General features: G+C 39.7%; 1 protein-coding gene across 1 annotated transcript in view; it reads right to left on the minus strand.

Annotated features, from left to right (window-relative positions):
• Positions 1 to 25229, minus strand: part of rragd (ras-related GTP binding D) — a 41582-nt gene extending 16353 nt beyond the window's left edge. Inside the window, exons 1-5 of the mRNA XM_031321461.2 lie at positions 24945 to 25229; positions 16730 to 17019; positions 15120 to 15319; positions 13976 to 14090; positions 3393 to 3535 (exon numbers count right to left, since the gene is read on the minus strand). Coding sequence (XP_031177321.1) covers positions 3393 to 3535; positions 13976 to 14090; positions 15120 to 15319; positions 16730 to 17019; positions 24945 to 25071 — 875 coding nt within the window. The 5' untranslated portion in view covers positions 25072 to 25229. The remainder of the gene's footprint in view (positions 1 to 3392; positions 3536 to 13975; positions 14091 to 15119; positions 15320 to 16729; positions 17020 to 24944) is intronic.
• Positions 25230 to 25565: the final 336 nt, after the last annotated feature.

Genomic DNA, 25565 nt, shown 5'->3' on the forward strand with positions numbered 1-25565 from the left:
TTTGAGTTTTGGACAAAACAAGACATTTGAGGACGTCATTTTAGGCTTTGGGAAACACTGATCCACATTTTTCACCATGTTTTGACATTTTTATAGATCAAACAACTAATCGATTAATCGAGAAAAAAATCGACAGATTAATCGACTATGAAAATAATCGTTAGATAGATAGATAAAGATAGATACTTTATTCATCCCGGGGGAAATTTTAGAAATTAAGACATCCAATGTAATATAAACAGAGGTTGGGGAACTTCTACAGACATTTCTTTTATTTATTTGATCGAGCTGGAGACTGAAACCTCTTTCAGAGAGTCTCATTGATGTCACCCAATAGGGAGAGTGTGCTCTCTACATTGTTCTCTTACTGCTGCCTTTGATGTCAAAAACAACTGAAATAATGACAGGTGAGAGTTAAAGTGGGATTTCTGTGTCGTGATCAAGGCTGATCATCCGATTCTGCTTTTAGCTACAGAGAAGACTTGCTTGATAGAAAGATAACATCCCTGCCTTCTTCGTCCTTTGCCAGCCCTTTCTCTATCTCCAACTGGGTCCTCGTCTATAAAAAAAAAAAAAACATTCCAGACGCTTCGCCTTATTTGCCCCATGACAGAGTCACAAAAAGAAGAAGGTGGGTCATGTACTTAGTTGTACAGTTCTGTCCAACAATTCTGGTTTTGTCACAGTTTTCCAACGTGTTTTTTTTTATCTTATTGTGTGGCATGTACAGAATGAATTGACGTCAAATATTTAGATGTGGTGTTGATACACAAGAACCATATGACACCTGTCATGACAACTGGCCCAATTATTTTTAATGTAAACCTCACTGTTCCATGTCCCCACTGGTCCAACATCAGTTGAAGCTCCAGAAAAGCTGCATAATTGTCAGAATCTGACAACGTGCAGTATACGGAAGTGTCCTAAACCTGCGTTCTATCTAACATGGGGAAATGACCCTACTTCTCACTTAAATAAAACTTTGTGTAAACTTTTGTCTAACACTGTGTGTTTTTACTTCATCAAAGTTAATTGGAACACTTTTGTCACCTAAAAATGTCTTGTTCAGCGTTTTGCCAACCAAGCAAGCTAGCGTAACTCAACGGAAAGTTTGACAATTTTCTGTACTGCCGCACATGCAGATGAATTGAGTTTACCGTTATTGTTGACTCTCCACTGCATGACTCGCTTAAGAAGGGTTGAAAGTGTTTAGCTTAGCACAGCGCCATTGCAACCATTAACAACACTGGCTTGGCCGCATCATCCTCCACAGCTCCGGCCTCTTGTCAAAAATCGTCAAGTCCAATTTCAAAATACAGCCAAATTGGCAAACTCGAGGCTTCATAACGGCAGTCCATAAACCAATGGGTACGTCACTGATGCTACTTCCATTATTTTTTTTATGTATGCTTTCTCTCTTGTCTCATGATGGCAAAGTTTCATCTGTGGTCACATTGTCACAATGGACAAAGAGAACCTCATTAGTGAGGCATTAGAATATCCGGACATCTATGACCCACAGCCCTGGCTTCATAGATATATAAATATTAATAAGACATAGCCTGGTGAGCCAAAGTTTCAGATATTGCTAGAACAGTAACACACAAAATGTCCCAAAGCAGGCATCCAAATTCACTCTATTGCTTGTGTGGCCCTGTTTTTGTGCTGCACCATGGCACATCTGACGTATGCCGGTGGTGTTGTATGACCCTGTGACAGGTATGACACACAGCAGAAGGTTTTATGACTTTACACCTTGATATAAGTTGTTCACAGATCTAGATTAATTCCAGTAATTATGCTCCCAGCTGGAGTGCTAATTGAAGCGAGAATATAGAGCAGATCGGAGAGAATCTGCTGGGGGATAGAGAGAGTGTGCTTTGGGCTTAACCTCACATTTAACTCTAATATCCAGTTCGCAAATTCACTCTGAACTCACAGAACACCATGCACACTTCACCTTGACGAGGACAATGATATCACATCCAACAGCTACTGCCACATCTCAAGGCTCTGATGTTTTTTTTAAGATCTAAATGATTTCTATACTTATGATCACTGGTTAAAGACAAGTTCACTACAAGTTATGTCTTTATTTTTCAGTTTTTCTTCATTTTCTAATACAATCTTTTTTTAATATACATTACAGTATACACGCATTGCTAATGATTGATACTTTTCTTTACCTTTATTTAACCAGGAAAAGACTCATTGAGATTAAAAATCTCTTTTTCAAGAGTGTCCTGGCCAAGACAGGCAGCAGTACAACCACACATACACACAAACCCCAAAACACTAAAAATATAAAACAACTGAATCAGATAATCCCTCAAAGTCAACCACAATCCTGAACACATCAGGCAAACATCTACAGCCAGATGTGGCTGCCTCCAAGTCAATCAACATCCTCTTAAAAGCGACCAATGAGAGCAGCTCATTAAGTTTCATGGATTTCTGTAACTTGTTCCAGGTAGGGGGAGCAGCAAACTTAAACGCCCGTTTCCCCAGTTCAGTTCTAACCTTTGGAACAGACAGAAGGAAAAAATCCTGGGAACGAAGATTGTAAGTCCCGATACTATTTACACTCTATAGGTCATAAAGAACATTTCTTTTGTAGTGTAGTTTAGTTCATGCCCACAAGGCTAGAATTTGTCGACCCACATCGTAACAACTTAACTCATTTGTACAGTTTCAGATAAAGTGATAGATTAAAGCCTCCTGTACGAAATGTAAATGTAAACTTTCAAGTGTTCTATGTTTATAAAATTCTTTAACTGCTTATTGAATCATCTCAAAAGGTCTTTGTTAGTTCCTGGCATGTTGGCACTTTGAAAATACAAGCTTTTCTTTTTTCATCTATAAATTGTGAGTTCAAATCACTGTTTTTCTTTGTTTTTGTTGTTGTTAAAAACATTATTTTCGTCTGTAAAGATTAATCTAAGTTGTATAGTTTTAGGTCTGGCCTAAAGTGTTACAGTATGTAGCTCTGTAGCTCCTGCGATAAATGACTGTGTAAAGTTGTTACAGTCCATCACATCCAGTTTCTATAGAACCTACTGGCTGTTCATAAAAAGGAAGAATATAGAGTAAGAGTATAGCAGGTTCATCAAGTTGAAAAATCTCCAGTAGTCATCAAAAAGTTCACATCCATTATTCCAGGATAATCCTGAAGCCTCTCCCACACACTGATTCTGATGTGACCCTGTTGTTAAATTGGGAATGACTGAATGAAAAACCAATTCTTAAAAGACTTTCCAACCATGATTCCATTCTTTTGGCATTTAGGAGGCCAACTCACACTATTTCTGATGGAGCTGCAACAATGTGTTATGTTTTGTGACATTATGGAACCTTTTGTTACGTTACGGTCTGTTGAGTGTCTGTTGGCTTACCCATAGATGCAGGAGATGTCAATGACCACATCGATCATGTCACAACACAGTTCATACGTCTGCATATCCACTGGACTGCTGTCTGTGGCGATGTAGATCTTACTGACCACATCGAACAGGAAGGCCTTCTCAATGCCGGAGTTCTGAGAACAGAGGCAGAGACAAAGAAGAGCATCACTTAGAGTCAATCATTCATGTTACCACAACTGAGCTCTAGTGGCCATTAAAGGGATTCTTTGCTGATATTTAACCAACTTTGTATCGTAAGAATGTTGGTAGTATGTGTAAATTATTAACTCCCCTCCATCTTACCAGTGCCCAGATCTCCCTACTCACAAGCCGATATTATAAGAACTGCATACAGCATTCGAGGCGGAGCCCTGTTCATTCCTATGAGAGTTGCTCAGTGACGCATGAAGCCTTCATGGAGCAACATATTACCCGGATGATCAGCACTACTTTCACACTGTGTGGCCGATAGAGCAGGCGCACTAGAGACCTCCTCGGACCAAGCTGGCTATTTCCGACTTGGCGCTCTGCTAACTTGAAAGGAGATTAAATGATTTAATCGTGCTGCTCTTTTAGACTTTCCAAATTTTATCGGACCGAATGGATCAAATTCTGATAGTGAAATGAGTCATTTTGCGGGGGTTGTGACACTCAAAAAATGTATCCACTGATTTCCTAGTCTCGCATTGCCAGACCTTCCTCCACAGCGCTGCGGAGGAGGGTCTGGCTAGTCCACACAGCATTCTGGGATGGGAGAAAAAACACATGCTCTAAGTTTATTGGCATTTCTTTAAATTAATCACAATCATCGGACAGAGCAACGGTGCCTCTGCAAAATAGCCTCGGGAAGGAACTTGTTGTCAACATGTGTATGTAAGGTTGTTTTAGTCGTGCAACAGAAAACTCAGATTGGACAGATAGTCTAGCTAGCTGTCTGGATTTACCCTGCAGAGATCTGAGGTCCACCATAACCATAGTTAACCATAGTCCTCATTAGTGATGGTCAAATGAATTCGTGAACCACTGTCTTTATTTTCTGAGCTCACTAGATGGCGATCTCTGTTCAAAGAAAAAGGTTAAAGGAATGGCAATTCAGTGTGTTTTCAACCCTTTGTTAAACAGACAGCGCCATCTAGTGAGCTCAGAAAATAAAGACAGTGGTTCGCAAATTCATTTGACCATCACTAGTCCTCACTGATTGACCGGAGTTTAGAACGCCAACACAAAGAAAGTGGAAGGTGACGGACATCTGGCCAAAATGAGGGACATCCAGCGTAATTTCCGGCGGCAACGGAGCAATCCCGGAAATGAATCGTCGTGGTTATAGACTACTGATTTACAGACGTCTCTTACTCCATGTAAGTCTATTGGAAAGTCTTTTAGGGCTAGAGGGCTGGGAGTTTGTAATTCCACTGTGTTCAATTGGCTTCAAAGCCTGGCATTCTTCCTGGGGGCCTGGTTAAAACAGTGACAGAGCCACGAGGGTCCTGACCAAGCATCCATGTATGACGAGTTGGGAGTGAGAATGTGTGTGTTTTGATGCTGTTACCCAGTGTCCGGACTGGGCAACGTGGTTAAAATCATTATCACGTTAATCTTAACATTCATCACAATTCTCAGTAATACAAATCATATTGTGTCGCTGTCAGGCGAAAACCTTGTATGTCCAAATTTGCTGCTTCTCAGTTAATGAAAAAAGCCTCATTTGAAAACATTTTATTGAGCAATTGTTCTCAAAGTGAGACAAAATCACCTTGTCACTGTTTAAAAAAGTGTAAAACCCACAGACAGATGCTAAAAAATCAAATGATGAAAATATGGAGATATAAGGATTCTTTCTGACAGCGACGATATGTAAAAAGTAAAATTACATTACATAAGGCAAAATGTTTTTACATAGCCTACATCAAACCAAAAAAACATTTATTTTGTCAGTAACTAGCTACAGCATGCTCCAAAACATAGTTATGAAATCGTACCATCATGCCATAATTGCTGAAATGGGATAAAAGATACTAATACTCTAATCAGTGTCAGTGTCAGCCGATGATAGAAACAGATGATTACTGCTTCAAGCACATAGGCTTGGCATTACATTATTTAACTAGCTATGCACAGAATATTTTTGTCTGCTTATGTCGAGAAAGCAGAAAAAGGCAATGAATTTCAGTTGCACTTTTAAGTATTTAGGTTGGTGGTATATATCATAGTAATATGTTGTATTGCACACGTTGGATTCTGTGGCAATTTATTTCAGGGTTCAGAAAGAGCCGAGAGCAGAGAGGAGGTTATTTATCCGTCAGACAAACAGACAAGAGGCACATTGAGAGTAATACTTAAAATGTCGTTTTTTGGACAGCTATAGTGAAGACAGAATGTTGTTGAGATCTGTAGTTGTGTAAGAATCAATACCTCATGAAAACAAGTATTAACCTTCACATTCCTAGAAACCAGCGTACAGTCCATTTCATCACAATGTTCCAGTACAGCTATCATGTGGTTTAAATAAAACACTTTGCAGCCACACAAAATATCAAAAGTAAATAGAGTCTTTGTAGAGTTACCATTTTGCACCAACCAGTGCTTGAAGTGGAGAAAAAAAAAGATGCCGGTACTCTCTTGCATTTGCAAATCATTATGACATTTGAGATTTCTACGGTGAAAAACAAAACTTGGAGATATTGAGCCTGCTCAGCTCATTGCGGGATGCCATCTCCGCTGTTTCGGCTGCCTTAATGTGTGCTTTCGAATCTCTGTGGTCTTTCAATTTTTTGCGCAGTGACAGCTGTTGCTTCGCCTTGTCTGTATCAAAGGCTTGAATTAAATATTCCCTTCATTCTCTTGACAGCTTCAGTCCCCTCTCTGTCTGGCCAGCAAGTGACGGGATGCTGCTACATGTTTTGCAGCCCAGTTTGTTATCTTTAAAAATGAGCCAGCTGTTTGTGCAGCAAAAATACATCATTTGGTCCCTTGACCAACAGTCAGACCATCCTTGTGTTTCGTTACTCACGTTATTGTTGAATGTCGGTGTCACTGACTAAGGTAACGTTAAGGTTGGTAGCTGCAGACCAGCGTTAATTTCATTGACGAAGACTATGACGAAAAATATTCGTCAACGAACCTTTTTCACGGACGAAAACTAAATAAAAACTAAATAAAAAGTCAGATATGATGACGAAGACTGTGACGAAATATAACAGACACTTTAGTCAACAAATAAAAATGAGACGAAAATGTTAGGGAGGGACAAATGGAGAAGAGATCTAATCAGAACCAGTCTTTTTTGTGGGACAAGTTGGGAAGAAATCCAATCAGAGCGAATCTTTGAGGGTAGGTTGATTGATGCGGAAGCAGCAGAGCCATTTTAAAAAGCCGCGGCATATGCAGGTGCAACAGCTAAACAAACGCAGCAGCAGTTACACAGAAGGACGAGTTTGCAGAACTTTGCACAGTTTCGAGGACGTCTTCACAACAGTAAGGTTGTTTACATTATACTTAGTTGTGTTTAGTTGCACAGTCTTAGTTACACAGCTTTGGCTGATTTCAGTTGACTTCGCTCGTTAGAAATGCGCTAACGTTTTGCAGTGCACCCGGTCCGAGGGCAATGACATGTCTCATGAACAACAGGAATGTCAGAGCTAGGTCTAGCACCAACCGTTAAATCTGTGTCTGTATTGCATATTCAAACCTTAATACCATTCCATAACAGACTGATGGATACTTCAAATGACCAAAAATTCTGGAGAAACATTTAGTTGACTAAATCCACTGTAGATTTAGTCGACTAAAATCTGCTAATATTTGGTCTACTAAAACTAGACTAAGACTAAAAGACTTAAGACTAGACTAAGACTAAAACTCTTATATTTAGTCGACTAAAACTAGACTAAGACTAAAAGATTTCAGATGACTAAAATAAGACTAAAACTAAATGGTGTGTTATTCAAAAGACTAAGACAAAGACTAAATCAGAATTTGCTGTCAAAATTAACACTGCTGCAGACTCCCCATTAACGCTAGCTGTTCCGCTCACACCAATGCTAACGTCAGTTTGAAGCTCATGAATCGTACCTGATGTTTCTGGTTGGACTTGGACCTCTGTTGACATGTCTGGCTCTGGCACAGGCGTTCTTTTAGTACCTTTCTGAAGCCAGGCGGCTAACATAACGACTTACAAACTCGACACACTTCTTTTTAGTTTTGTAGGTATTTTATTTATTTTCTGAGCCCACTAGAAGGCACTCTAGGTTTAAAGAAAAAGGCTCCAGGAACGGCAATTCAGTGGTCCTTCAACCCTTTGTTGAACAGAGAGCGCCATCTAGTGGGCTCAGAAAATAAATAAAATAGGTAATAAATTCAGTTCAATTCAATTTCAATTCAATTTTATTAATAGAATCAAATCATAACAATAGTTACTGTATCTTGAGACACTTTACAGATAGAGTAGGTCTAGACCACACTATATAATTTACAAAAACCCAACAATTCCAGTAATTCCCACAAGAGCAAGCATTTAGTGCGACCGTGGTGAGGAAAACTCCCTTTTAGGGAGAAACCTTGGACAGACCCAGGCTCTTGGTGGGCAGTTGTCTGACGGTGCCGGTTGGGGGTGTGATGAACAGTGGCAATAATAGTCACAATAAAGATAATGTAACTATGACTAGAAATAGTAATTGTTGTACAGTAGTAGTTCATGGCGTAGCAGGGCACTGCAGGGTGAAGCAGGACATAGCATGACGTAGCTGGGCGTAGCTGGGCACTGCAGGCCGTAGTTGGACGTAGCCGGGCACTGCAGGGCGTAGTTGGACGTAGCCGGGCACTGCAGGCCGTAGTTGGACGTAGCTGGGCACTGCAGGGCGTAGCTGGACGTAGCAGGGCACTGCAGGGCGTAGTTTGACGTAGCTGGGCACTGCAGGGCGTAGCTGGACGTAGCAGGGCACTGCAGGGCGTAGTTGGACGTAGCAGGGCACTGCAGGGTGTAGTTGGACGTAGCAGGGCACTGCAGGGCGTAGCTGGACGTAGCAGGGCACTGCAGGGCGTAGCTGGACGTAGCAGGGGACTGCAGGGCGTAGTTGGACGTAGCAGGGCACTGCAGGGCGTAGTTGGACGTAGCAGGGGACTGCAGGGCGTAGTTGGACGTAGCAGGGCACTGCAGGGCGTAGTTTGACGTAGCAGGGCACTGCAGGGCGTAGCTGGACGTAGCAGGGCACTGCAGGGCGTAGCTGGACGTAGCAGGGGACTGTGCGTCGTATTGAATTAAGCTTCATGAAGCCTCATTATGCCATCACTACCGCTCAGTTCCTGTATTCACTAGGCTTCAATCTTCAATTGGATAGTGGCACTTGATACCAATATAGATTATGTATGACTCCACAGATAGTTATAACTGTACAATATCTTTTTCATGTCACAATAATGTATTAGCAAAAAGGTTAGCAAAACAAGTCCATAGTGACTTTTCAAAATGCTTATATGTTGCTTGGCAAAAAGCCTGGTGGATTGATGATAAACTTATATTGGATTTATGGCCACGACTAACGATTATTTCTTATTATTGATTAATCTGCAGATTATATGCTTGATTATTTGATAAATTATTTTGTCTATAAAATGTTCAAAGATGATGCTAAAATAATAATAATAAATGTAACCACAAGCGGCAATTCGCGGGTTCAAACCCTTTTTTCAGCCAACAGAAGAAAGCTACCCAATCGCCAAAGTCAAAGCTGTAAGCATCATTGAGCGGGTTTCGTCCTTCACAAAGCTGAGCTAAGTCACTTCCGCTGGTTTAATTCTGTAGAAAAAGGGGTCAGACCAAGCACACACCTGTTTTATCTCTACAATTAATGCAGCATTTCAATACGTCCCACCATTTCGCCCCCCTTCATCGGATTTTAATGAAAAAATTGGTACGTACGTTCAAGTCTTCGTGCCAGATGTCTCCATCTAGTTTCATAATAGCTTAAATTTGTATAGCATCCTTCAAGGGATCCAAGGATGCTTTACACATGATGGCAAAAACACGTATTTGCTGGGGATAACATAATTAACTGATGTTCATAGATGTAGCATTCCAGATTTCTGCTGGGAGATAGTTTCAGAGTGTGGAGGCTGCCACACTGAAGGTTCTGTCCCTGAAAGTCTGCAGGTTGGTGCAGGGAGTGATGAACATATACTCAGCGTTCATTCCAGTGTTTTTAACACAGCTAACCTAGCAGTCAAACAGGCGGTTAGAAAAGGATTATTTAAGTATGAAGCTAAAACTGATGCATTACATTTTTTTTTTTGTGGACCGGGCCTGATTTCTTTTGGCTTGTGTTCATTAGACATTCAAACTGTAAATGCTAAATGCTTTGGGTCTTTCATGGAAAGCTATGGTTCACCTATTAGTGCTTGATTGATTAAATGACATTAGTTAATGGGTTGAATAACTTTGATGGTTTAAATGCAGTATAACTCTGCCTAGTAGTAACACCGATTGAGGACAAAACCAAAGTAAAGCTTAATGGCTCATTTCCATTGTGATTGTCAGAGTTGATGTGTTAATTAAATCTTCAGCTTTCTCTGACTCACTTATGTTCTGTCACATCTTCCTCTCTCATTGTGAGTGAGGGCAATGCATATTGTTTTAGCTCACATATTTAAAGTTTTAAACTTCACAATTTAATCCAAATTGTTCATGGTGAAATTTTGGCAGACTACAAAATAAGAGATGTTCTCCTGCTAATTAAATTTCAAGCCTTTAAGACAATACAATAGATGATGGTTCAGTCTCCCCTTAAGGCAAATTTAATTGGAAAAGCAGTAATTAAGATAAGGTAATTATTAAACAAAGCTTTCTCGGCAGTGAACTTATGTTACCTTTAAGTTTACCTAAGATTGATTTTTTTGTAGAAATGTTTGTTTTTCTTTGAGAAAGTGCTTCTCCCTCTAGGGCTAGGATTAACGATGTTGGTGCCAGTGCTCAAAGTGACTCTACATTTTACTCTTAAGTGTACCTGCACTTTTTCTTGCGTACCGCTACTTCTCGCATGTAGCCGGTACTCGACCAGAGAGATTGGTAATGACCCTAACGTTACATAAACTACACTACCCAGAGGGCACTACGTGACTTATCTCAGATCTTGACGAATTGCGTAAAGGCAAGCAGTCGGCCCACCCTATCAGAAATTCGCTTCTCTACGGACACTAGTTTGAAAAAGCTGTCTGATGCCTGCGGCCTGACCGTAACAGATATTTCATTGCTGAAAACCTAGAAACTAAAAAGAAGTGTGTCGAGTTTGTAAGTCGTTATGTTAGCCGCCTGGCTTCAGAAAGGTACTAAAAGAACGCCTGTGCCAGAGCCAGACATGTCAACAGAGGTCCAAGTCCAACCAGAAACATCAGGTACGATTCATGAGCTTCAAACTGACGTTAGCATTGGTGTGAGCGGAACAGCTAGCGTTAATGGGGAGTCTGCAGCAGTGTTAATTTTGACAGCAAATTCTGATTTAGTCTTTGTCTTAGTCTTTTGAATAACACACCATTTAGTTTTAGTCTTATTTTAGTCATCTGAAATCTTTTAGTCTTAGTCTAGTTTTAGTCGACTAAATATCATAAGAGTTTTAGTCTTAGTCTAGTCTTAAGTCTTTTAGTCTTAGTCTAGTTTTAGTAGACCAAATATTAGCAGATTTTAGTCGACTAAATCTACAGTGGATTTAGTCAACTAAATGTTTCTCCAGAATTTTTGGTCATTTGAAGTATCCATCAGTCTGTTATGGAATGGTATTAAGGTTTGAATATGCAATACAGACACAGATTTAACGGTTGGTGCTAGACCTAGCTCTGACATTTCTGTTGTTCATGAGACATGTCATTGCCCTCGGACCGGGTGCACTGCAAAACGTTAGCGCATTTCTAACGAGCAAAGTCAACTGAAATCAGCCAAAGCTGTGTAACTAAGACTGTGCAACTAAACACAACTAAGTATAATGTAAACAACCTTACTGTTGTGAAGACGTCCTCAAAACTGTGCAAAGTTCTGCAAACTCGTCCTCCTGTGTAACTGCTGCTGCGTTTGTTTAGCTGTTGCGTCTGCGTTTGCCGCGGCATAAATCAGCCTACCCTCAAAGATTCGCTCTGATTGGATTTCTTCCCAACTTGTCCCACAAAAAAGACTGGTTCTGATTAGATCTCTTCTCCATTTGTCCCTCCCTAACATTTTCGTCTCATTTTTATTTGTTGACTAAAGTGTCTGTTATATTTCGTCACAGTCTTCGTCATCATATCTGACTTTTTATTTAGTTTTTATTTAGTTTTCGTCCGTGAAAAAGGTTCGTTGACGAATATTTTTCGTCATAGTCTTCGTCAACGAAATTAACGCTGGTCTGCAGCTACCAACCAGAGGGGACTGAAGCTGTCAAGAGAATGAAGGGAATATTTAATTCAAGCCTTTGATACAGACAAGGCGAAGCAACAGCTGTCACTGCGCAAAAAATTGAAAGACCACAGAGATTCGAAAGCACACATTAAGGCAGCCGAAACAGCGGAGATGGCATCCCGCAATGAGCTGAGCAGGCTCAATATCTCCAAGTTTTGTTTTTCACCGTAGAAATCTCAAATGTCATAATGATTTGCAAATGCAAGAGAGTACCGGCACCTTTTTTTTTCTCCACTTCAAGCACTGGTTGGTGCAAAATGGTAACTCTACAAAGACTCCATTTACTTTTGATATTTTGTGTGGCTGCAAAGTGTTTTATTTAAACCACATGATAGCTGTACTGGAACATTGTGATGAAATGGACTGTACGCTGGTTTCTAGGAATGTGAAGGTTAATACTTGTTTTCATGAGGTATTGATTCTTACACAACTACAGATCTCAACAACATTCTGTCTTCACTATAGCTGTCCAAAAAACGACATTTTAAGTATTACTCTCAATGTGCCTCTTGTCTGTTTGTCTGACTGGATAAATAACCTCCTCTCTGCTCTCGGCTCTTTCTGAACCCTGAAATAAATTGCCACAGAATCCAACGTGTGCAATACAACATACTACTATGATATATACCACCAACCTAAATACTTAAAAGTGCAACTGAAATTCATTGCATTTTTCTGCTTTCTCGACATAAGCAGACAAAAATATTCTGTGCATAGCTAGTTAAATAATGTAATGCCAAGCCTATGTGCTTGAAGCAGTAATCATCTGTTTCTATCATCGGCTGACACTGACACTGATTAGAGTATTAGTATCTTTTATCCCATTTCAGCAATTATGGCATGATGGTATGATTTCACTATGTTTTGGAGCATGCTGTAGCTAGTTACTGACAAAATAAATGTTTTTTTGGTTTGATGTAGGCTATGTAAAAACATTTTGCCTTATGTAATGTAATTTTACTTTTTACATATCGTCGCTGTCAGAAAGAATCCTTATATCTCCATATTTTCATCATTTGATTTTTTAGCATCTGTCTGTGGGTTTTACACTTTTTTAAACAGAAGAAAATGATTCATGAAGCTTCATGAGGCTTCATTTGGACATCACTACTGAGCGGTGAACTGTGAACAGAAGCTATAACAACCCATTACCCATTAGGCTCACAACACTCAAGCTGAACTGACAGGCACTGACATTTGCACGACAGTTGACAACACAGACAGAGTAAAACAAGTAAAAATACATACATATTACATGGACACTGGAATAAGATTTCACCTAAAAAATGTATGGCCTGTTTTTGAATTAATGGCATCAGCAGAGGTTTGCAAATGTTCTATTCAGTATGACATGCATATAATGAATAAGGCTCTACAGGCTCCTTGGCAATCAAGCCTTGAATTGGAATCAGTGGGTAAAACAGAACCAGAGTACTGTGGGCATATTGGTGGTATGCAGTGTTACTTTGCCAAAATTAATATTATTCAACATATAGCATAGCTTTTTACAGAAAATATTCACATGTAACCCCCAATGTCATCATGAATATTTTCATAGGTAACTGTAACTTAATCACACATTGTTTCCCCAGTAACTGTAAAAGATTACAGTTACCTTATTTTGTAATTAAATCACGTAACGCCTTTACGTGTAAGTAGTTACTCCCATGCATGATGTGATGTGGTGACGAAAAGCATGTAGCAGCCATGTCAGGGGGGAAATCTAGTTTATATGCTTTAGTTTTCGAATTCATGAATGCTCTTTTGCAGGGTAAAATTCAGTAACATGAATTTGAAAATCAGAGGTGACATTCGATGCAATAAAACTTGTAAGTTATGTATCATTCTGACCTAGTGACTGGGTTGTAAAGAATAGGACACATATACACACACACACACACACACACACACACACATGCTATATACTGTGCTGTGCCTAATCCAACTTGATTATTAAAATGTGGGGGGAATACAGCAGCACACTGGGGTAAGGTTTCCATAGAGATTTGACTGAAATCCTGTAGTCGGTCTTTAGTCAGATTGATTTGGTTCAGTAGCACTGCTTGGTTCACCGGTGCCAGGCCCAGGTGCATTCTCTTTATGTCTGTGGTGCAGCGTCAGCATGGTTGTGTGACACAGCAGCCGGGTTACTCACAGATATGAAGATGTTGAGCAGATTTTCCAGCGTGGGGAGCTGTGGAATAAGCTTCTGGACCACTTTACTGAAAGCCTCGAATATGGAGTGATCGTATATACTGGTTAAATAGATGCTGTGGAAATCAGAGAAACATTTGAATCAGAATATATTTCAATAACAACCTACTGTATGTATTGATCGTTCTTAGGTTTGTACACAGGTGGACAGAAAACAAAAAAACAGTCACCAATCAAAATATTAGCATTTCAAGATGATCCCACACATTTCTAAAAAAAACATTACAGACCCAACATTAAAGTTCCTGTAGAAAATGTAAGTAGAGGCCTACTGAGCATATTCAGCTACTATAGTCTGTGATAGAAATCATCTTTTTTAGGGCTGGCTTTCTTTTGAAAATGTCCGATACTAGTGCAGATATCACAGCTAACTTTTAGTAGCGATATCAAAACAATTTAGTGAAACCTTACTTTGAGGAATATAGATATATTTTTCTACAAAACTCTTGTTTTTTTAAAAAGACAAACGTCTCACATGTCTCTAAGCACAAGCAACTGCACAAGAACTGTGCCTGAAAATGGCAACATTAAGATTTAAATCAGTACTAGACAGTTGTGGATACTCTATGGGCTGTTTTTTTCATTCCCAAAAAAGTTCAGAGGTTCAATAGCCAGCCCTGATCTAGTTTTCTCGCAATTTCTTACTGTCTCTAGCGCAGCGATTATCAAGGTGGTATTAAATAACCAAGTGGAGTCTTTGAGTTCTGGTGACTCTGCAGCAATATCAAGTTAAATTAACTACAAATAATTTACCCAAAGAAATTGTGGAAATTACTACTTTTTGACTAAGTTACATCATCCCCAGGTACCGTACAAAACAATGTTCACTAAATATAAATCAATATGAAACATGTCTGAGCCTATGTGGGTTTCAAGGTCTAAAACGCATCAAATGTGGGTCAGGTGAGTCAGTTTGTCAGTTTCCATGGCATGAAAATATCAAACAACACTGACTTAAAAGACTGAAGATTTATGACTCTATATACAATTTTAAAATCTAGGCCTACTTTTATTACAATCTGTACAATCCATACAAATTGTGAAACCAAAATCAGTCCAAAAGCTGCAGGTAAGGTAAAGCCCACCTCAGGTGTATTCTTTCCAGGCCTGCATCTGCCAGGTCATCGTTGGCTCGTTTGTGAATGTCCCTCTGCTTCTCGATCTTATGGTCGTCTGACAGGCCGTCCACTTTGTGAATGAACACCTCGAAGTTGATCTCTGGGTTGACTTTGTAGGCCCGGGTCACTGTGAGGTGCAGTCTACTCAGAGCCTCCACATAGTCGTCCTATCACGACGAAGACAAAAGATTCACACAACTGACCTTTTAATATCATCTGCGGTGCAGATTTGGAGTTTGAACGACAAAAGTTTTCTTGGTAAAAGTCAGTGCTCAGCTTCAATCGGCAATGTAATAAACAACCGACATAGCCGAAATCTTGGTGTAGTCGTGGACTCAGACCTGAAGCCACATTAAGACAGTTACAATGTCAACCATGAGAATATATCAAAGGTAAAAGGACTTAGGTCTCAGTAGGATTTAGAAAAACTGCAGCTTATCAGAACGCTGCTGCTCGAGTCCACACTACACCACGCTACATTTACATTGCTACAGGGATTTTTAAGCGGAGTTTTGAGCCAAAAGCCAACTCCGTGCACACAAAGTGTTTTTAGCTCCAGTAGAAGAACTAATCTTCGTTTAAACTAACACGGCCAAACCTCAAAACTCATCAACATTCTCGTATGCTGGGCATGCGTGTGCCGGGGTAAACAGGAGGCAGCGTGTATACTCCACCCGCTGCGGTTAGTTGCCACGGTAACGTTAGTAACTTAGTCTCCGCGAATGAGACGTCATGACCAAATCAGGCGCGAAACATTGGCCGTCAGTGTCGGTGTTGCCAAAGGTCTCCGTTTGCGGCCGTTGAGACTGCAACACAACCCCGCTGATTCTAAACCAAAACGGGCTCAGAAGTGTTTCCAAATGTCTCCTTTTCATTGGCTCTAAAAGGCCAGAGCAGTGCGAATGCGAGGTGTATACGTGGCAAAAAGTATTTGTTTTTAAACCAAAATGTAGCAATGTAAATGTAGCCTAAGACCAAGAAAGTGGATCACATCACTCCAGTTCTGAAGTGTTCACACAGGCTTCCTGACCCTCAAAGACTTGATTTCAAAATACTTATTTTGGTTCTTCGGTTTATTTCTGATCTACTGCCACTTTATGAACCACCCAGACCTGTCAGTGGTCTGGGACAGCTCTGCTTCCTGTCCACAGAGTCAGAACTAAACAGGGAGAAGCAGAGTTCATTTTTTATGCTCCACATATCTGGAACAAACTCCCAGAAAACTGCAGGTCTGCTAGAACTCTCAGTTCTTTTAAATCAAGGCTGAAGACTTCTCTGTTTGATGTTGCTTTTCTTAAATTAATTGTTCATTTCTTACACTGCATTTGAACTTTTTCTGGTATTTCATATCTGTCTTATTCTATTTTAGCGGTTTTAACTTAACTGCTCTTTTATATTTTATGTAAATCACTTTGAATGGCCTTGTTCCTGAAATGTGCTATACAAATAAAGCTGCCTTGGGTTCTTGTATCACAGATTTATTGTATCTGTGTCAGCACATAAGGAACAAGAAATGTTCCTTATGTGCTGCTTAAGTATGTTTATAATGCATTATCGAGGTGGATTTGTGGGCTGACCTGTGAGTCGATGACAAAGATTAGCGCCCCGGTGCCTCTGAAGATCATTTCATAGTCAAAGGTGGGGTCAAAGAAGTCGATCTGGCCGGGGAAGTCCCAGATCTGGAAGCTGACGAAGGAGCTGCTGGAGACGTCCTCTCTGCAGATCTTATTGGTGCTCTCCAGGAACAGGGTCTCATTGGGCGACATTTTATGGAAAACCACCTTCTGGATGGAGGACTTCCCGCTCCTCCTCAGGCCCATCAACAGTATACGAGGTTTGACCTCTCCGTTCAGAGAATCGCTGAACACTACACAACAGCAAGGGAACAGAGGCACTAAGTTAGGGAACCGCTTATAACGACACAAGTTTTAAAGATTGCTTCAACGCAGAGTAATTATATGGCAGAGTAGTCCTCAAATAATTTAAAGGTTATATGCCTTAGATTAGGGCTGCATGATATGAGGAAAATATCTAATTGCAATTATTTTTGACTGATATTGCGATTGTGACATGATTCACTGTATTGGAGCAAATTCTCTTTTTTGTATCATTATTCTTATTTTGATTGAAAAATATTAAAATAAAAAACAATTAAAAAGTGTGATTTTTGCGAGGATCTGTACCAAACTGTGATTTGGATATTGCACTACTCCGTATTGCGATTTCGATAAAATTGCGATTAATTGTGCAGCCCTACCTTGGATTAAAAAACAACAACTAAAAACTCAAAATCAAACAGCCACTGAGGTACCAAGGGAATGAATCTTACACGGGGAATAAAAAACGTTTATTGTCCAGGCAAGGATGGTGTTTTGGGGGATTTATTTCTCCAGTTTTTGGCAAGCAAACAACAAAAGAACAATGGCGTCTCTTTTGCCCTGGTAAAAAACCATAAGCCCTTCCTAGAGCTGTAATCGGGCCTTAAAAGTTCGGCCCGACAAGGCCCGAGCCCGACAAGTACATTTAGATTGACAGCTTTTTAAAAGCCCGAACCCGTTTACAGCCCCACATTATTTAAATGTGCGCACGCACACAGCTCTTTTGCCTTTTGTCAAGAATGTGTCATTCATACATTTTTTAACATCACTTATTCATGACTAACGTAGGCTATCCATTTTCGTGCTAATCGAAAACACATCCCCTGACCGCTCATTTACCGCGCAACCCGAAGCGCAAGCTTGAGCCTGTGTAAAATTATAGAAATTAAGACAAGGCAAAGATCTTCGGCTCTAGCCCTCCCCGGTCTACCTGGTAATATTCCTGCTCACCCATATTCGTAACTTCACCTGGTGGCTCAGGCTAAGAAGTTCTTTCAAAACAAAAGCACTAACAGGTACTTAAAGTAACAAATACTGTACCAGATATTAATGTCATAATCAAACTTATTCAGCTGTATAATTCAAACAAAAACAAACAACTATTAAATATGTAAATATAATAACAATAGCTATGACAATGTGATTAAATACCGGCAATACTGCTCATTTGCCGTTACCGTCTTCTTGCTCTGATAGGATATTATTTTTTATTAGTTTGTTGTAAATCGGATGTTTTACAACCAAAACGATTTCCACTGAAGTTGCTCCGTTTCCTAGCGGCTCTGTTGACAAATCCACTTTCACTTTCAGTCATGCGTGTTGCTGCTGTACGTAGTCCTGATGTAAACACATCAACACATCCCAAATGTTAATAACACCAGTATTATCGTGAACAATACACTATGGCTCACCCTCGCTACTGAGCCTATGATGGCAGTTTGTCTTCTGCGGCTCTGTGGGGGCTTTAAGTCACGCGGGAACTACGGGACGGTTGGGTTTAGGAAAGGGCGTACGGTTCCGTGACATGCGGGAAGAACGGGTCGGAAAGAAAGGGTCGTGGGTGGGTGTACGGTTCCGTGACACGCGGGAAGAACGGGTCGGAAAGAAAGGGTCGTGGGTGGGCGTACGGTTCTGTGACACGCGGGAAGAACGGGATGGTTGGGTTTAGGAAAGGGTCGTGGGTGGGCATATGTTTCCGTGACACGCGGGAAGAACGGGTCGGAAAGAAAGGGTCGTGGGTGGGCGCACGGTTCCTTGACACGTGGGAAGAACGGGATGGTTGGGTTTAGGAAAGGGTCGTGGGTGGGTGTACGGTTCCGTGACACGCGGGAAGAACGGGTCGGAAAGAAAAAAACGACTATAGCAAGCGTGACAAACGGGACGCGAACCCCAGTCTCCTGGGTGAAAGTCCTGTGTTTGACCCATCCACCCCCCCAACCAACTTCCGTACGCGGAAATTCGCCCTTACATACTACTCGCTAAATCCTATCTAACTGCTGCTCTCCCCGGTGCGTTACACAAACACGCTGAAAGACGCCTTTTTCGCTGACAGCCACTGTCCAAAAGTCCTTATTTTACGAGTTCGGAATGAGAACGGGTTGCATGAAGACATTCATGTCTGAACTACTGTTAGCAATGTGGCACCAACGCGTATTGAGCTCACGCATCGTACACGGGAGGGGTAGAGTACGCACAGCGGGGCAAGTGGAGTGATTGGTGGGTGTTTTTACTAGTCTGGCTATCACCAGACCAAGCTCAATCTTTTAAGATTGAACATTAGTCTGGGGAGTCTGCTCTGTATTTTCTACTGCACAAGAGGCGGGATCAACGGGCATAGTTCAAATGACTCTGTACGCAATTGGATAGTCCTTCAACCAAACAGACCAACGATCCGGGTCACGCACTTTGCTAAGCCGGTCAGTAGTAAGGCAAACACATCCTTCTTTTGTAGGAATTGTTCCAGGGCAAGTTTCTGTTCTGTTTTCAGAGAAAACTTCGACAGCGGCATCAACGGGTTGCTGCGCTTCGGTGGCCGCCATGTTGAATGTAAACAAAAAGCTGCTTGCCGTCGCTTCTCTATCGTCATCGTGTTTAAACCCGCCAATAGCGTGGCAGGTGGATAAGCCAGTTTGTGATTGGTCCCCGCAGATTTGTAACGGAAGCAGGATAGAAAAATGTACAGGTTTTCAGCCTGAGCTGCATTGAGAAATCAAATCGCCGGCAGATCGGGCTGGGTTTACCCAGTCTATGTTTTTACAGGATTGTTTGTTTTTCAGAGCCCATAAAGTATTTCTTGCTGTCGGGTTGTGAAGACCATTTCAAACAATATATAAAAAAAGTGAATATTGGAAATAAATACCAACCCTGCCTTTAAGTCCTTTATCAAAGTGAATTACTGTGAATTCAAACACTGAGAATTTGTATAATGAGAGCTAGGAGGCTGGCGTGTGAAAACAATGATGCAACAGCAGAAAGCCTCTTTACCCACATTAAGTACAATAAATATCAAAAGAACTTCAATTTCTCTTCTTGTACAAAATCTATTTATTTTAAAAGTTCGTCTAAATGTCTATTTTCAATAACATTCAAGGCCTTGATGGGCCCCTTAAATTCACCAACTTTGAAGGATTTCAAGGGACACCCCGTATAACGGGGCCATGGCTGAAGCAGCAAATTTCATCTTAATGCAAGAATAAAAATGCAATTTTGGCACCATAATAATAATGGAGGGCGATGGGGCAAAAACTAGAAAAATGCAATGCTGACGCCTCCGCTTCTGTAATAAAATCTTGATATATAGAAATTACACGCTGACAAATGCATGCATCACAAAATGTGAAATACCTTCCATTAACGAGGGTATCTGCTCCAATACAATATGGATTTGCAGACACCCTATAATCTCGTGAACTATATGCTCTTACAAATAAACTACCAAGTATGTAACTACTAAACTAAGTATTATAAAGGAAACATTGGAAAGTAGGTTACTGCATTGTACTCTCGCATGTCAAAGTTCAATTTCTGGTAGATTACTCAATTTGTTGCGCTGTTAAAGGGCATCCATGACACACAGTTTCAGACACCACAGACAAAATATGATGGGACAATACCAATGAAAACACTTAAAACTGACCACCGTAAAATCTAAAAACCAATGAATGAATAAACTAGTACAGCTTGTATTAGGGGGATTCATCATTCATCATCAGGGGATTCATCAATTATCTAGGACAATTATTAAGCATATTAGCTTCACATAAATTAACTAAATTAGCCCTCATGTTGTCTTCGGGTCAAATTTGACCCATTTTCAAATTTTTTTTTATATCCGAAATAAAGGAAGTCGGAAGTTAGGTCAAAATTTTTTGAAAAAGCGAAAAAATCATTGAAAAAAAACTTCAAAAACACCGGAGGAAAGCGTCAAAAACATTGAAAAAGTGACAAAATGTAGGAAAAAAATTGTCTAAAACGTTAAAAATTGCGCCATAAATGTCGACAAAACATTGAAATAAGGGACAAAGACATTTTAAAAAAGCGAAAAAATAGTGACCAAAAAACGTAAAAAAACAAACAAAAAAAAAAACAAAAAAAAACACAAAAGCGTCATAAAAAAACTTTGTAAAGAGCAACAGGAGATAGGGAAAAAACTTTTTCATGGTCAAAGGGAAGACAACACAAGGGTTAGGAGGACCAGTTTTGACAATTGTTTGTTAATTCGTAAACTTACAAATTGAAAAGAAATGGTCCACAAAAATGTAATTATAATAACATGTGTCACATTGTCCCTGAACAATGCAATATGAACAATGCAATATACTTATGGTGCTGTGTATAGACATCTGTTAGCGAACGCTGCCACCTAGTGGATATGATGCTGCTCAACTATCCAACCAGTCACATACTGTACATCCAACAAGACTACAGCAGATAAAACTACAACAATACAACTGACCTGACTGTCACAAAACAAAATCCCAATTAGAAAAATAATCAGTAAAAAAAAAAATATAATACTCTGATTGAACTTTACATCCTACGCTCATTTATAATTTTAACATGTGAGCAAATTAACTGAAAACTCAATGAAACTGTAGTAGTAAAAAAGTAAAAATATATGAAATAAATGAATTAAACTTCACTGAAGACCAGTCAGAAATAAACAGTGGTTGGTGCATTCAGTTAAGCACACATTGTTGTGGAAATGCTTCAATTAAGTTTGAAGTTCTTTAACCCTTGTGTTGTTTTATTTCATTTTTTAGCATTTGAAAAAAAAAAATGGAAATGTTTCTAAACAGTATCCCGACTGAATGTTGAGATATACTCTTCTGTGATTATCCTTTCTTTAATATTAGTTTAAATAATTCATAATTTCTGCTTTTGTAACTCAAGAATTAGGTATAATTTTCTATAAATTAGGTTTATTGACCATGAATTCCAAAAATATGTGTAAAACTAGTGGTGATAAGTTGGTGTTAGTGGTGTTACATGGTAGTGAAAAGAAGCATTAAACGTCAAAAAAGCGCCAACATTTTTTTTTTTTTTTTTAATAAAAGCGCCAAACGTGTTTTTTTTTAAAAAAAAAGACTAAAACGTCAGATAAAGTGTTGATTTTCAGTTTTCAACTGGCAAGTGTATGGTTGAATGGAAGACAACACAAGGGTTAAGAACACAGTCACAGGCGAAAGGCTTGCTCTCTGTGCTGTAACAATGTCCCCTGCTGTGTAGTAATACATATCCTCACACTGTTGCCAACACCAGCGTCTGTACACAGACCCAGCGACCTCCTGGAAAACTGCCCACTCTGCTCCAAAAGATACAGTACTAGGCTAGTTACTAGGCTTATTATTCAGCTTTTCATGCAGCATAAACCGCCACAGGTTGGTCTCATCCAGTAAAACTTATTGGAAATGATTCTGCCACCAGACCTTCAAATAAGTGTGCCTATTTATAACCCTGAGATAATATATTCTAAACACACATCAACACACACTAAAGGGATAGAAGCATATGTTTCTCATGACTTTTACTTTGATGAGATAAAACATTAAATGTTTGGTGAATATCAGAATTTCAGAAACACTTATTGATCCCCGGGGCCAAGGGGAAATTGGGTTTTGTTCATTTTTTTTTTTTTTTTTACATTTGCTCCATTCTAAAGTAGAAATATAAATAGATAAATTATGAGAACAAATAGAAATAAGAAATAAAACAATATAAAATGCAGAATAATATGTAAACATCTGTACATTCTACTATAATATATAGCAACTCTATATATCCAAAAATAGTAAGAAGTACGAAATAAACCGAAAATAAAAATATGTACATTTGGTCAATCCAACACAACGTGGAAAATGATACATATAATTATGCTAACAATGTTCCTACTTGTTACTACTTGAGTATTGATCGGTTTTTAACACATGATTTCCAGTTTTGCAGACAGCAAGTAAGTAGGCCAAATGTCAGATAACATTACATGAGCTCAAGACCAAGGATCAAGAAGACCATCTCCCTCCATATACAGCCACCTGTTGTCACAGCTGTTATTATTATACACAGAGTAATGCAGGCTGTTAACAAACCTAGTCTAGTGAGTCTCAAGTCAAATCTAGTCCCGCAGCATGAGCTCCTAATGTGGTGTAAATAAAGCAGCTTGGGCTTTACATTTAAATAGTACAATGGCTCTTGAAGCATATCCCTACCATATAGCCTAGAACATGTGTTCAATGTGGCCAACTGCTTCTTCTTTTAGATAGATAGATAGATAGATAGATAGATAGACAGATAGATAGATAGATAGATAGATAATGTTATTCATCCCGAGGGAAATTTCAGGCATCCAGTAGCTTAGACAACCATAACACAACAAACACACATATACCTCACATACATAAAGATCACTCACAGAAATTTAAAGAGTTAACAATTTGTGAAGTGATTACAAAGTGATTACAAAGGTCTGGTATGGACTGACCATTTTATTTCCAAATTGTATATATTTTAAATATTGCTCATGTAGTATTCTATTATTATTTCATGTATATTGTTTCCTATTATTTAATGTTTACTCGGTATGTGTGCTGTGTGTCTGATATTTTGCTGCTGCAACACCGTTATTTCCCATTTTTTGGGATCCATCCATCCATTCATCTGTCCATCCGTCCATCCATCCGTCCATCCGTCCATCCATCCGTCCATCCATCCAATGCAATGACCAGGATAGGGTGCTATGGTAGAGTGTGTGCAGTGGTCGTAGTGCAAAACTGAACAGTGCAGGGACTGAACAGTGCAATGGCGTATTCTTAAATATTAACTATGACTATGAAAAGACAAGAATGTAAACATAATAGAATTGCTTGACAAACAAGAAAAGAAATAATATACTTTAAGAACAATATATAACAGGGAATAAGTTATAAGAAGTAGATGTTAGGAAGTAGATGTTTTTAATGTACTTTAGTGTTTAGTGTCGACAATGCAAACTATTAAACTGTGAAAAAAAATCTGTTAAATAGTAGTCAGCTGTTACTGTCACACATCTAAAATTACATATCTAACGTTGGTTTAACATTTAACAAACAAACACACCTTTTCAATGGAATTCCATTGCTAGGCAACACCCGCTTGTTGACTTCCTGCCAGTTGATGTCATTCACAAACATTGCAACAGATAATCGGAAAAAGGTGAATATGTCAATGCAGATAATCAACTTGGGGCCATGTTTGTTTACAACTTACATCCAGGTCCATGTAAACTCAAACCTTGTTAAAGGTAGAACTGTTAGCTAGTACACTAATGTAATGCAAGTTATGTCATCAGAAAATGACGTCCACTGAATGAATGTAAAATCAATGTGAGCAAAACTAAACTAACTTAACCCATAACTAACTTTCGTCAGATCTAATAATTGTAACGTTAACGTTAGTTGGTCCCAAATGGACTTCTTTAGCCGGTTTTGTCTTTAAGCTTTTTGAGCCTTATTTATTTAATATCTGCTCTAGCTTATCCAACTTTTAGACACATATATGGTTATAAAATAATGGTCCAAAGTAATGTGAAATTACATTTTTTACTGAAAAACGTAGCATTTGTTTGAGGTTGGACCCCTAAACCCCCCGCCAAATACGTGCACCTCCACCTTCCACAAACCTAGGGAAAACACTGGTTAAGTTGCCAACTGACGCAGAGGTAAATGCTATATTCTACAGCGTGGGGAAACCCATAGACAGTATATAAACGGGGAAACCATGTAAACTAGCTTCAGTTAGCTAACGCTAACCGTACGGGCGGGCTAGCTAAAGTTAGGACCAGTAACATGACACTCCAGCAGCGAGTACAGAGCCGAAGTGAAAGTGTCCCCTCGCTCTCTGCTTGTGACCTTCCTCAGCAGCAGAAATATCCGCCTACCTCCGTCCTCACAGCCAAGCTCTGCGTCTGAAAACGCCTCCAGGTCGTCTTCGTCGTCGTAATATCCCAGGGCTGTGTCCTCCTCCTCCTCCCCGCTCAACGCTGCCGAAACCATCTCATTCGACATGCTTATACTTCTTCTCCCTTCGCCTTGTTTTGGGTTTGGTTTCAAGCCGCGTGTGGTGTCCAACTTTCCCACATTGTCACCTGATATGTGAGAGCCATTCTGGTGAACTTTCACCCCCCTCCAGACTGACTGAGTCTGACACACTGCAGCCGCTCCTTCGGGGGTCCAGGCTATAGACTCACTCTGTTAGGTTTATGGATGAGAGTTTAAAGTCAGAATTCTGAGAAAAAAAGTCAGAATGAGACAATTGGTCTTTAATAGATGTAGGCATATATTAAATACTTACAAGAGAAACCAGCCAAGCGTAAATAGTTTGCTATATTAATATGACATCAATGACATTCTGAACCAGTGCCTGAATTGGAACAAAAAGGTGCCAGTACCCATAATTCAGCAGTTGCCTAACGTGATCATTGCATGGGTCTTGGATAAAGTTATATTTGTACGCATATCTTGTTAATATACTGCACATCCAATGTATTTTTGAATGCATT

The sequence above is a fragment of the Sander lucioperca genome, chromosome 18 (assembly GCF_008315115.2).
Source record: "Sander lucioperca isolate FBNREF2018 chromosome 18, SLUC_FBN_1.2, whole genome shotgun sequence".
Classification (NCBI taxonomy): domain Eukaryota; kingdom Metazoa; phylum Chordata; class Actinopteri; order Perciformes; family Percidae; genus Sander; species Sander lucioperca.